The sequence below is a fragment of the Pseudopodoces humilis genome, chromosome 10 (assembly GCF_049639895.1).
Source record: "Pseudopodoces humilis isolate 2021_Gansu_Grassland_sample_001 chromosome 10, ASM4963989v1, whole genome shotgun sequence".
In the NCBI taxonomy this organism is placed as follows: Eukaryota; Metazoa; Chordata; class Aves; order Passeriformes; family Paridae; genus Pseudopodoces; species Pseudopodoces humilis.
This window is the reverse complement of record NC_142209.1, coordinates 26,541,232-26,554,268: the sequence shown is the minus strand read 5'-3', so window position 1 is coordinate 26,554,268 and position 13,037 is coordinate 26,541,232. Positions and strand designations below refer to the sequence as shown.

At 45.0% G+C, this 13,037-nt stretch overlaps 1 protein-coding gene across 2 annotated transcripts in view; it reads left to right on the top strand.

The window, feature by feature from the left end:
• The window catches only part of LRP8 (LDL receptor related protein 8), a 176,702-nt gene that overhangs the window by 157,403 nt on the left and 6,262 nt on the right, over nt 1-13,037 (top strand). For both annotated transcript variants that reach the window (XM_005521175.3, XM_005521174.3), the window contains 11 exons: nt 663-782; nt 912-1,037; nt 1,743-1,914; nt 4,280-4,507; nt 5,040-5,158; nt 6,567-6,706; nt 7,863-8,004; nt 8,454-8,606; nt 9,390-9,620; nt 12,073-12,141; nt 12,395-12,567. In XM_005521175.3, the coding sequence (XP_005521232.1) occupies nt 663-782; nt 912-1,037; nt 1,743-1,914; nt 4,280-4,507; nt 5,040-5,158; nt 6,567-6,706; nt 7,863-8,004; nt 8,454-8,606; nt 9,390-9,620; nt 12,073-12,141; nt 12,395-12,567 (1,673 nt within the window). The remainder of the gene's footprint in view (nt 1-662; nt 783-911; nt 1,038-1,742; nt 1,915-4,279; nt 4,508-5,039; nt 5,159-6,566; nt 6,707-7,862; nt 8,005-8,453; nt 8,607-9,389; nt 9,621-12,072; nt 12,142-12,394; nt 12,568-13,037) is intronic.

Below are 13,037 nucleotides of genomic sequence, written 5' to 3'. Positions count from 1 at the left end.
AGAAAAGGCCCCAGGAGAGTTTGGGGGCTGTTGCTTCATAAATTGCACACTGGGGGCTGACAGCAAACACTGTTGTGGGGGACATGTTTGTGGGAGGACTGCATCTCTGCTAATGGAGTATCTCTGACAGACTGCACTTCAGTGTTTTCTGGAATTTTTCACATAGATTGTTCCTTGGAGCTAGATGAGAAAATAGTACAGTATTTCAAAATAACTGGCCCCTGGGAGATGAGAGTCCCCCAGCATGAATTATTAAAGCTCAGAGAGACTGTTCAGAAAAGTCAACATGAACCAGCGCATGGGGAAGGAGTATGCTGGAGAGAGCCCTTCGGTCCCCTGGAAGTTTCTCACATGTGGCAGAACAGCTCAAAGCAGCAGCTCTCTGATGGGATGAGAGACTCACATACGCTGTATCCCCAGGGCTCCCCATTCATTCAGCCACTAGCTCTGAGTCCAAATGATCCCCCAGCGTTGCTTTGGAATAATAAAGAGCAAGAAAGTGATACAGTGGAGGCTTCCTGTCTCTGAAGGCACTTGTGCTCTATAGGGCCAGTACCAAAACTGATAGAAATGGGAAAATTTCTGAGGAAATCTCTTAATTTTATTCAATCTCACAACTAAAGGCCCCCATTTGTTATAGGTGATCTGTGTATCCCCTGCAGGTGTCAATGAATGCTCGATGAACAACGGTGGCTGCTCACACATATGCAAAGATTTGAAGATTGGTTACGAGTGCGAATGCCCGCCTGGATACAAGCTTCTGGATAAAAAAACGTGTGGAGGTAATTGACATGCAAACAGCAGTCCCTTGTGTTTCACCATAGAGAGACATGATTATATTCACTTGAGCATTGCTGCATCACAGATGGTTTGATTTCAAGTTATTGATGGGTTTCAAACACTCCTTTCAGACATAGATGAATGTGAGAATCCAGACGCTTGTAGCCAGATCTGCATTAATTACAAGGGAGACTACAAATGTGAGTGCTACGAAGGATACGAGATGGACACCCTGTCCAAGAACTGCAAAGCTGTAGGTAAGACAACGCCACAGGCACTAAAACTGCTTGCTCAACAGCGCAACTCCGCTAAGAAAACACGCTCGCGAGGCTGAGGCAGGGGAACGGAAACAAAAGGAAACACGCAAAGCAAGCAAAGACATTTCACTGCGAGCAGCACAGAGCTGCTGCAGCAACAGCAGATGCGTCTCTAGGCAAGAACTACTGATCATGCAGCTCAGAATATTTTAACAGTGTACAGAGCAAGATTGCAGTCACTACTTGGCTGTTTGAAGCTGAAACAAGAAAAGAAAGTCTCTTGACAGGTGTTATTGAAAACAGTGCAGCAAAAACATTTAGTGGTAGTAGTATTGAAAGAAAGAAAACATCCTGATTAAAACAGGGCAGCTGAGCCACCCCTCCACCCTCCCAGCTGTAAGTCACCAAAATCTGGCCCAGGATTTTTTGCTGAAATGAACTGAAGATGAGACCATTCCCCAGAGTTTTGCTTGCGGCTTAGCAGAACAGGCCAGTGCCAGAATGTGTCCAGGGACCACAGGGGTGCCTGCATGTGACAGCCCTGCCTCTGGAGCAAGTTTCCACTTGGTTCCAGTGTGGTGTAAAGCTTCTGTACAAACACAGCTATCAGTGACTGATAGTTCCACTGTTGCTTGAGAAATGAAAGCTGAACCCAGCCCTTGGGACAGCTGCTGAAGTGACAAATGTGCTGATTTTCTGTGGTAGGCAAGAGCCCGTACCTGATCTTCACCAATCGCCACGAGGTCCGTAAAATAGACCTGGTGAAAAGGGACTATTCCCGTATCATTCCCATGCTGAAGAACGTGGTGGCACTGGATGTGGAGGTGTCAACAAACAGAATATATTGGTGTGACTTGTTCTACCGAAAAATCTACAGGTAAGAGAGGATGTGTGTGTTGGTCCCTTCCCAAAGCTGCATTCCATCTGTATCCCCTTAAGCAGTCCAGAGAATAGTGCAGGGTACAGAGCACCTGAGGGCTTTTCTGCCTCACAGGATTTCCTGGTGTGGCCCAGACTTGGTAATCTTTTTTGGGAATTGATAAAGACATCAGAGGCTTGTGCAGTTCTCTCTTTGATAATACTGGGTGACTTTTCATCAATACCAGATCCTGCTGCAGTCGTGCAGTTAAATGTAGGCTCTTGTTTCCTGAACTATGGATGTTGCAAAGCAGGGCCAAGGCCGCTGCCACACTCCAAGTGTTTTATGGGAGGCCACAAAGCAGGTAAATGGTGGGAGCAAGGAGGCAGCAACACAGACACAAGCTGCTGCCCACTGTAGTCTCTGGTAGACTGGATTTAAATTCACAGCACCTGACCACAGTCCATGTTCTGTAACTCTCATTCTCACTCCTTCAGCTGTTTTTATAGCATCCATCACAATTATTATGTGCTGGGTCTTGTGAGTGTGCTTAGCCAAAAAAGCATTTAATTTATGTGCTGAAAATCCCCCGTGTATATTCTGATTTGCTATTGCTACATTGATACAGCTATTCTTCAGCTGTATCACTGCAGCTTCTGCAGTGGTTTGCTCTGGGTTTCAGATAATGATCAGGCACAGGCTGACTGGTGGCAACATGTGGGAGCCAGGCCAGGGTTTCTACAGGCTGTGGTAGTTCCCATGCCCTGCAGGGATATCTGCCGAGGTTGTGCTGGTATTGACCAGCAGTAGCTGGGCAGATACCCTGAGGGGCCTATGGGGCTCTGAAAGTGGGGGGATGGTTCAGAAGAAAGCTGTCAGCACTCACTAGGTCTATCTGTGCAAGGGCTGAGTTCATACAGAGAATTATCCAAGACACTGCTCCTGCAATTCTCCAACAGCAAATATGTTGGGAGTCCATGGGAACAAGCAGTCTGTGGTTGAGAGGCTATTGCAAGGTGAAAACTGTGATGCAGGAGGTAATCGCTGGCATGAGATCCCATCTTTCATAATGGTCACCTCACTTGTCTTTCCAGATCCTGTCCTGTTGATGTCTCCTTTGGGATATATAAATACTATACAGTACTTTTACAGTATTTACTTAGTGGGAAAATTGAAATGTCACTTGTACTTGAGCCCTTCCATTGTGGAAGCTGCAGGAGCCCCTTGGTTTTCCCTCCTGTGCAGGCATAGGCAGGAAGCAGGGAACACAACTGTCCTGCTGGAATACTGGAATCTTGGGAGCACTGCCAGATGCCCATAGAGCCCTGAGGTACCATTCCTGTGGTGCTGGGTCAGAGGCAAACCAAAACCATTCTTGTAGGGAAGATGCAGCAGTGTGCTGGTCATCCAGGCTGACTGTGCATGGCCATTCCAGCCCTGACTGCAGACTGTAAAACTGTCAGGAGTTCCTGGGTTTAGACATTTCGGTTCCAAGGCTCTAATCTGATATTGGAGAACTCAGCTCCCATACAATTCACCTTCTTATTCCATGAGCAAAGGCAGGATGGGCAGTGAAGAGAGGATGTGAAGCATCTTACGATTTCAAATGTTTGGGGTAAGAGACAGAAACTTCCTGCTGTTTTATAACTGTTTTAAGCTGTACTGAGTTATTCTAAGAGCCAGACAAAGTTTCTACAAACACTGATGCAAACTCAGAATAACTAAATTCAGCTCACTCAGCAGAATTGATATTGAGAGCAGAATCAGCCTGTATGGTTGTAGGAGCAACATTCCAGTTATTTATGAAACATCCATGTGGAGTCTGCTGCCTTTCGTTATCGTTTTGAAAGATTTTGAGGCTGCCACTAATATTTAGTGAACATTTTGTTTGTATCTAGTGAAATAACTTGCCAAATTAATGCAGCTTCATGAATTTCTTTGACGAATCACAATTAGCTACACAAGTCCTAATTCTGTGGTACATATAAGCACATTTATTGCATGCTCAGTTCAACCCTGTTCAGCAGAGCCCTGGAGATTATATTTTTAATGTTCATAAATCCCACAAATCAATGCTGTTGAAGTTAACATGCATGAAGTCAAATGTTTTCCTGAATTGTACAGTTACAGTAGGAAGCAGGTAGAAGGATGAAAGGAACAGCTCCCTATGGTGGAAATGCTGCCATATGGGAAAGGGGAAATAGGAGGCTGCAGGAGAAAGCAGAAGGTTGCAGGAGCACCATAAGGTTACCATAAGGTACATAGGAGGCTGTAGGAGAAAGCAGAAGGTTGCAGGAGCACCATAAGTTTCCTGTGTCAGGCACGCTGCCCTGGGGGCCCAGCTGTGGGAGCCCTGTGGGAGCTCTGTGACCTGTCCCTGCAGCGCCTACATCGACAAAGCGAGTGACACGGCCGAGCAGGTGATCCTGATCGACAGCCAGCTCAACTCCCCCGAGGGACTGGCCATTGACTGGGTCCATAAGAACATCTACTGGACAGACTCTGGAAACAAAACCATCTCAGTGGCCACTGCAGATGGAAGAAGGAGGAGGACACTTTTCAACAGTGACCTCAGTGAGCCCAGAGCCATTGCTGTGGATCCCACACAGAGGTAGGTGTGAACACCACAAACACCCCTTCGCCAACAGAAACATTCCAGTCACCTTTTTGCCCTTCTGACAAACTTGGGGGTAGTTTTCATCTCACCAAGACCTCAGATGCCCTTTAAGATATACCCTGCAATGGGACTGTGGAAATGCTTTAACTAACCCTTGGCAAGGTCGCTGCTGTCAAAGACAGTTCAGAGCCAGTTCATGTGTTCAGTGGGCCTGAGCTGGTCTTGGCACAGGCTGTGCTGGGAAATGCAGCCTGTCTGACCTGTGTTTGGGCTGTTTGGATGAGTGAATGCCAGGTACCTAACAGGCACAGCAGGAGAGTGTCCAGGGGTTAGTTACTGGGGTGAGATGCTGCATTCTGGTGCAAGTTTTGTGGCAGATTCCCCAGTGGGAGAACTGCATATGGTTCCACCAGCAGAAGTAACTGCTGTAATATGGAGAGAACCTTAGGGCACCTCCTACTGCAGTCAGAAGTGCAGGTTTCTTAACTGGAGTCCAGGTTATTCCTTTCTTACCTCTGCCTCTCAGGTTCATGTATTGGTCTGACTGGGGAGACAAAGCCAAGATTGAGAAGGCCGGTCTGAACGGTGTGGGGCGGCAGGTGCTGGTCACCGACAACATCGAGTGGCCAAATGGCATCACACTTGGTAAGTGCCCAGGGCAGAGCTACAGCACCCACTGGGGCTGAAGGAAATCTGGTTTTATTGTTGAGCAGGAAAACAAAATCATAACTGCTCAAAGGCACCTGTACACACGAATCCTAAACTGGTCTGTCACTACTGCTCATGAACATGAGTTCCCTTATTTCAGCAGCACAAATAGGAAGTCTTGCTGCAGTCAGAACCTCATACTGCAGGAGCCTTAAGTTGTTTGTCATTGTGCCCTAAGGCAAGAGGAAATTTTGGGGGAGGATGCAGAGCTGTGACAACCCTCTAGAAGACTGAAAAGCTTTTGAATCCTTGGTGTTAAATGTCTCTGTACCTGGGCTGTCTCACTGCAGGAGCAGTGTCAGGATCCTGCACTGAACTGATGAATGATGCACAGTGTATCAGGGAAAGGAACAGGGCCTGCAGAACCCATTCCCTGTCACCATTCCTTGTCTGCCCAGCTGCTAATGGCAAATGGAACCCTTCAGAGGGCTGTGGTGGTTCTCAGCGCCACACCAAGCAGCAGAGTGGGAAGGAGGTTTCATGGAGCAGCAGGGAACATCCTGCTCTGGAGTTGGAGCTGTGTGTGTTTAACACCATGTAGATGTGAGGTTCTCTGCTTGGCTCTGAAAATGGTGGCTGTAGCGAGGATGGAGGAGGAAATGCTGCTGCCATTACATACTGCTGAAGTGCTACTGCTGTGAACAAATGTTATCATTTAGTAATTAAGAAATTAATTAATGACTTATTTCATTATATAACTTGTTTTATTGGCTCTCATCCACTTCACTTGCATTCTGTTCAGTGAATCCCATCCAAAATGAGTGAATTTGCTCTAGAAAGATAAATGCAGTGCTTAGCATTCCAAATAACACTGGATCCTTTCCTCCCACTTTTACCTGCCCAAACCTGGCTGGTTGTGGTAGGACTGTCCCCACCAGCAGATTCCCCCAGCCTGCAGCATAAGAAGGGTTTTTGGGCCCAGGATTCTTCTTCACTGAAAATGTGTGAATCTCACAGCTCCTTCCAGTAGTTCTCCAGCAAGAGTCCAAGGGCCAGACAACCTTGGGAGGGATGAAGCTTCTCACTCAGGCACTAGTGGAGAGAATCTGGGAAGCCCAAACTGCTGCTCCCCTGCTGCTCCTGGTAACAACAGAACCACATTGTACAAGGCTGTCAGTCAGGCATTCCCAACACACAGAGCAGAATGTTCCTCCTTTTTAATCTTATTTACAGGGTCTTATCCCAGCATATCTGGGCATTGATTCAAAATCAGAACTACTGTTAAAAAAAAAGAGGCCAAATAATAGAGAGATTAGTCATGCTGCCAGCAGGAAAAACATGCTGGGCAAGAGCAAAATAGTTGCAAGAGTTGTCTAATTTTGCTTCATTGTGGTTTACTTTCCAGATTTGCTGAATCAGCGTCTCTACTGGGTAGACTCCAAATTGCATTCACTGTCCTGCATTGATTTCAATGGCAGCAACAGAAAAGTTCTGATCTCCTCTGTGGATGATCTGAGCCATCCTTTTGGCTTGGCAGTGTTTGAGGTAAGAATGGAAAACGGATGCAGAGCAGACTTGAGCCTGTAAGAGGTCTCAGAGCTCTTCTTGATTAAAGGCTCTGCCTTTTGCACAGCACAGAGCTCGGTGAGGGCAGTCGCTGCTACAGAAACCGATTAACCTCGTGTGGGTTCAGCAGGGAAATTATTTTTTAAAGCCCTTCATCAAGAGCAAAGTGTTACCTGATGCTTCCACCTAATGCAGCACCAGTGCATTAAATGATCAGGGGAACAAAGGCTTCAACTTTTGGCACTCACTGTAGTAAGCTGTAGCAGAGAAAGGTCCAGTTGGCTTCTGGCTCAGGAAAACCATCATCCTTAAATCCCTTATTCCTCCTATGTGAAACGTGTGATATCTGAGCATCTGATTTTTGGCATAGGTTTCTCCAGGTCATTGTTGCTCTTTAGTGCTATCCCCATCAGCAGCATCAGGAAGGATCTCTTAGGTTATTTCACCTCTCTCCATCCTTCCTGGTATTAATGGCTGGGTGGAATAACAGACAACCCTTTTGCTTTTGCTAAGCACTTTTTTGCTAAGCCCTTGTTGTCCAGTAGTGTGGCTTTCCTTACAGAAATACACATGGGTTTAGGAGGCAGCAGCACACACAGATGACCAAGCACTTAAACTGTTGGTAACTGTGATTCCTGGGTACCTCTTCCACCATTAGTTCTGTTATCTTCAGTCACACTATGACATGCAAAAGATATTAATATAAAAGAGAAATAGGTGCTCAGCTTCCAGGTGTGCTCCAGGCACTGGCCTCTTCACAGAGCCCTGTTTAATGCAGATATTATCTTGGGAAAGGAGGAAAAAATCAGCAAGGTAACAAATGTTTCTAGTACAGAGTGTGGCCCTTTGCTCAAGATCTACCCCAGCTTAAGCAGCTCAGAAACAACACAGATGCAACTTGTCTGTACCTTACCCTCCCAGAGCTACTCAAAATTACACAGCACTCTGTAAACTTGTAGGAATGCTGAGCTTTTGAACATTGTTCAAAATAGAAAAAAGCTGCAGACAGAAGTAGCATGAACAAAAGGTGCCCCAAGGTAGGAACATGGGGCACTGACTTTGTGACTACTGGAGTTTAATCCAACTCAAGTGGGATTTGAGCAGGCCAGGTCAGGAATCTGTGCATTCCCTGCAGGACAGAGTGTTCTGGACTGACCTGGAGAACGAAGCGATCTTCAGTGCAAACAGGCTCAATGGCTTGGACATCTCCATCCTGGCAGAGAATCTCAATAACCCTCATGACATCGTGGTGTTTCATGAATTAAAGCAGCCCAAAGGTAAGAGGTGTCCTCAGGATGTCATGGCCCTGAATCAGGTTTGTTTGAGCTGGCAAATGAAATGCTCCCTGATAGTTCTTGATGAGAGAGAATGCACAGGTAATAATGGGAAATCAATGCCTAATGTTTGAAGTTCCTGCATAATTAATTTAGCAGTAGCATTTATTGAAGAATCTGCAATTTGCTAATAGCTGTTTAATTAGCATCTTTGATAACAGTGAGTTACTCTTGTCACTGTGATGCTTCCCATTCATTATGTATTTGGGAAGTTTTTATTGTATTTTGTAAGGTTCCACTCCACCGTACAAACTGGAAAGATGCTTGAGCAGCCTGATAAATTGAGGTAGGGAGTGGGAGAAGGTCTTTTCAGAGGATCTGATATTTCTTTGCCAAGGGCAAGAAATAATTAATTAGAAAAATAACTTGTGTTTTCTTCCATCCTTGAACAGCTCCAGATTCCTGTGAGCTCAGCCCCCAGCCAAACGGAGGCTGTGACTACTTGTGTCTTCCTGCACCTCAGATCTCTCCCCACTCCCCCAAGTACACGTGTGCTTGTCCTGACAATATGTGGCTGGGTCCTGACATGAAAAAATGCTACAAAGGTAAAAACAATCACATCTCCATTTCACTGTCCAAACAAAATCATACTTAGAGTGAATATGTTTCCTGATGGTGAAAACACAAACACCAACTTCTGTATTCCACTCCTTGCTTCCCTCTGAGCCCAGCATCACTGTGGTGTCCTTTGCTGAAAGCTTGCTTATTTTGGAAAGCTTAACCAGAAAAAGATACAGCAGGAAGGGGGGAAAAAGGGCTAGGGACCAGCACTAAAACTTACAATAGTCAATAAACCATTAAAATTGATTACTCATCTATTGATACATTATTTAATCTATATATGCAATATATGCTTATATGTATATATACATAAGTATATGTGCAATATATTTACATATATTTAGATATTTATATATCTACCTATTGACAGGTATCAGGTCTGGAGAGGCCACAGTTGTTGCTGATAATATCCTGAAGAGATGAGTGGCTTCATTGTAGTTTTTCCTAGCATGCAATGAGTTCCTGGTTAAAATTCAGAATCTTAGGAGGTTCTCAAAAACTCCCCAAATTTGTGAACTTCTTAGCTGCCTTTAATATAGAGTGCTTTTTTAATTAGTATTAATGAATCAAGCTTGACTTCAGGAAATAATTTCTGTAGCTTTAGGCAGAGAACTCTCGATAGTTTGACTGCCTGGGAAATAGAATTGGAATTTGGTTTCTGCTTCTCTTCATTAAACATAAGAGTCCTTCCTAGATTTTTCTCACCATTTTTGATTTGTTTGGTGTACTTGCTTTACCCAAATTTCATTGTTGCTTTTGGTTTCCAGATCTTCCAACCACTGCAACTCCTGTAGTGGTTTCCACAACCACAGCGTCCCGTGCTGATGGCACCACGACCATTGCAGCTGTACCTGGCAGTGCCAATGACACCACTGAAGTCGTCCCCAAAGCTGTACCAGAAGCTACAATCACCACCCCCAGTCTTCATTTACCTTCCACCACATCCATCCTGATAGATTCTGAGATGACCACTGGAAACAGCAATTTATCACAGCACTGTAAGAGAATGACATTCCTTTTCTTCTTCTTCTATATCACTTGTCATGCACTGGTGGGAGACCTGACCTAATGTCTGAGTTCCAGAGGGGTCAGGTGCAGGCACACCCTGGTGCACAGCAGGAGACATCAGCTTCTCTCTGCAGGCACCTGGGTTAGGATGGCTGCTGTCATTCCATCACTTGGCATGTCAAGGAACTTTTATCAGCTTTTATCCAAGGCACATGAACAGCCCTGAGAGTTCACATCAGCCCTTGCCTTGTGCCCAGTACTGGCTCATCCCAGCTTCAGTGCTGCAGACAGCAGAATGGATGATTCTGCAGCTGCTTCACCTATTTTAATTGTTTACTTATTAATGTGATCCAGCACAAGTTCTGGGTGAAAAATTGCCCCTGTGCATCTTTAGTGCTGCTGGACACATGGAATCACTGCAGCCCAAGACAAGCTGTTTCTGGTTTGTGTGGCCGTGCTTGGTGTGTTAATGTGGCCTCATCATGACACAGGTTTGAAGTTTTGCATTATTTATCAGAAGAGCACCCCAGTGGAGAGCACTGATAGGCTCTCCTCAATGAACACCAGCCTCCATCTCAGAGCTAACAGGCAATTCCTCCAGGTCCTGCTGCCAAAGCACAGCAGAAAGGTTGAACTGCTGTTCAAAAAAAAATCTAGTCCAGAGAGATTTTGCTCTGCAAGACCTCAAACAGACATGTATGTTTAAAAACAGTAAAATGCTGCTTTCCCCCTCCTTAGGGCAATTTTTTTCCTGGTTTAGGGCAAATTTGGGAGAAAACCTCCGAATGGAATTGTTCTAAAATGCACATTTAAGCGGCCCCTCCCCCAACTGGTTCCCAGAAAGATTTCCTTGCAGAAAAGTGGGAAAAACTGTTCATTTAACAAGTAAAGTATCTACAAGCATAAAAAACAATAATACTATTAAACAATAAAACCTCTCGCTGTTGGAAGAGATGGCAAATTCAGAAAGTCCTTGCCGTGGGCTGCAGCTCAGTCTCTTCTCGGTCCCTCCGGCGCTGCAAAGTGCCGAGGCCCAGGCCCCGCTGAGCCACAGGTGGGAGCTCCCAGGGTTGTCTGGGTTTGCAGTCCAGAGCAGGCTTGGAAAGATCCAAGGAAAAAGGAAAACACCGTCCGGGGAATTTCTCAGCCAGCTAAACAATAACTAAACGCTGTGTCCGTGCTGCAGACAGCACAGGCCGGAGCGGGGCGGGGTGAGCGCTGTTTCTCAAAACAAACCGCGGCTTCTTTTTGTCCCTCCCCTTCGCTCCGGAGCCGCTTTGAAACGTGCGGAATTCAATATCCAGCAGAAACAGAACGGACCATTGGGGATACGAACAGCAGAAAGTCAGCCCAGGAAACCACAAATGTTTCACTGTTTCCATGACGTGTGGAAAGCAGCAGTGCACCGCCCCTGTCTGTAGAACCGTGCTGTGCAGAAAGCTCAGTCCAAAGGCTAAAATGCATTCAGTTCCCTTTATGCAAGTTTCTTTCAAATGCAGTAATTACCTTTTTATTATGTCATGGAAGCAAGGTGCTTTTATTGCCCACTTTGGAGAGAGTCTGGCTCGTTATTAAGTAAATAATTATGTCATGGAACAGCCTGCCACAGGGGAGTATTTAAAAGTTGCATGAACTGGTGTATCAAAAGAAAAAGAACAGTTAGTTCCTCCTCTTGCAACTCCTGATATTTTAGAAAAAGTAAATTTTCTCTACTGATAAGCTATATGAGAGCTCAGAGCGAACATTTTAAAGTATAGAACTTGAAAGGTTATATTGAATTTTTTAAAATTATATTTTCCTGTAATTGTTTTTTTCTCTTATAAGTACACTGTTGAGTTTTGGGACCATCCTTGCATGGGCAGGCTGCAGCAATGAGGGATAGATGTGTTCACTAACTCCTCAGCTGTAAATAATAAAAAGGGAAAAATTAAACAGAGAAACTGTTCAGATGGCTTTGAACTACGTTCTTTTTCTGACAGCTCAGTAAGGCATTAATTGTGTCAGTACTAGAAAGTGTTCTGCTGTGGATTTTTAGGAGTGCTATTCACCATCCCCTGATCCCTGCATTCCATTTCCATTAAATGTCAAGTTTTTAAAACTGGCCTCCTTTTTTGTGCCTGAAAGTCGGAGGCCCAAGCACAGTCACCCATTTCTGGTCAGAGTTTCTCTGACAGCGCTGCACGGAGCGTGTCCCTTCAGTGGCCTCAAGCTGTCGCTGTCCCCGGCTGCTGCAGGGACCTCGCTCCTCAGGAGCAGCAGCTCAGCTCAGCCCACATCTGTGTGCACTGCTCCGTGTGGCCAGAGTAATTTTAGTATGAAACTTTTTGTAAATTCTTTAATTGCAAAAGCTTTCTGATGGGCAGAGCACCACGGGTACTAACAGAAAACATCCTTTAAAAGCAGCAAACGAGTTAAATAATCAGAACACTTCTGTAATTACAGATGCAAATGATGATGAAGGCTTCGGTTCAACTGTGACAGCAGCTGTGATTGGAATTGTCATTCCTGTGGGTAAGGAGATGGGATTTAACCTTGAAGGAGATCACACCAAAATGCAATACCAAAATATTATATTTACCACAGTAAATACATTAGTATTGTATTAAAAACCCCTAGTTTTCAGGGGTGGGGTGGGAAAGAGTGCAGGAACTGTTGGGGTAAAGTAGCCCAGCTTTGAGAAAATGTTATGAGGATGGCTGCCAACATGGGAACATCCCAGCAGATCCACGCCTGCCTAACAGCCCATTCTCTCCCCTCTCCTCAGTGGTCATTGGCTTGCTGTGCATGGGGGGATACCTCATCTGGAGAAACTGGAAACGGAAGAATACTAAAAGCATGAATTTTGATAATCCAGTTTATAGGAAGACAACAGAAGAGGAAGATGAAGACGAAATCCACATTGGGCGAACTGCCCAAATTGGACACGTGTACCCAGCAGTAAGTACCTGAGGAGATGGCTGATGGAGAGGATTAATTCAGAATTAATTAATTAACTGTATTAATTAATTAATTAACTGTATTAATTAATACAGAATCTGGATTAATGTTGCTTATTTGCCACATAATGACAAAAACCAGAACTTTTTTGTTATCATTGATTAGGCAGAAGCCTAAACTTGTGGCAGCCCATGCAGTTGTCTTAGAATTTAGTGCTCTGGATCAGATACTCTGTTCAAATGAAGAACAATTGTCCTAATCAAGCTACCAATCTGACAAATGTAAAACTGCCCCAAGAGTTCCCTCAGGATGGGACAGGAGATTACTCATCCTCTACTGCATTCCATTATATCTGTGCTTAGGCTGCTACCAAGTGTCCAAACTATTGTAAGGATAAATTTGAGTTTCTCTACAAACCAGGGAGAACATTTTCTCGACAGTAACAGTATAAAGAAAAGTCACATTCCTCA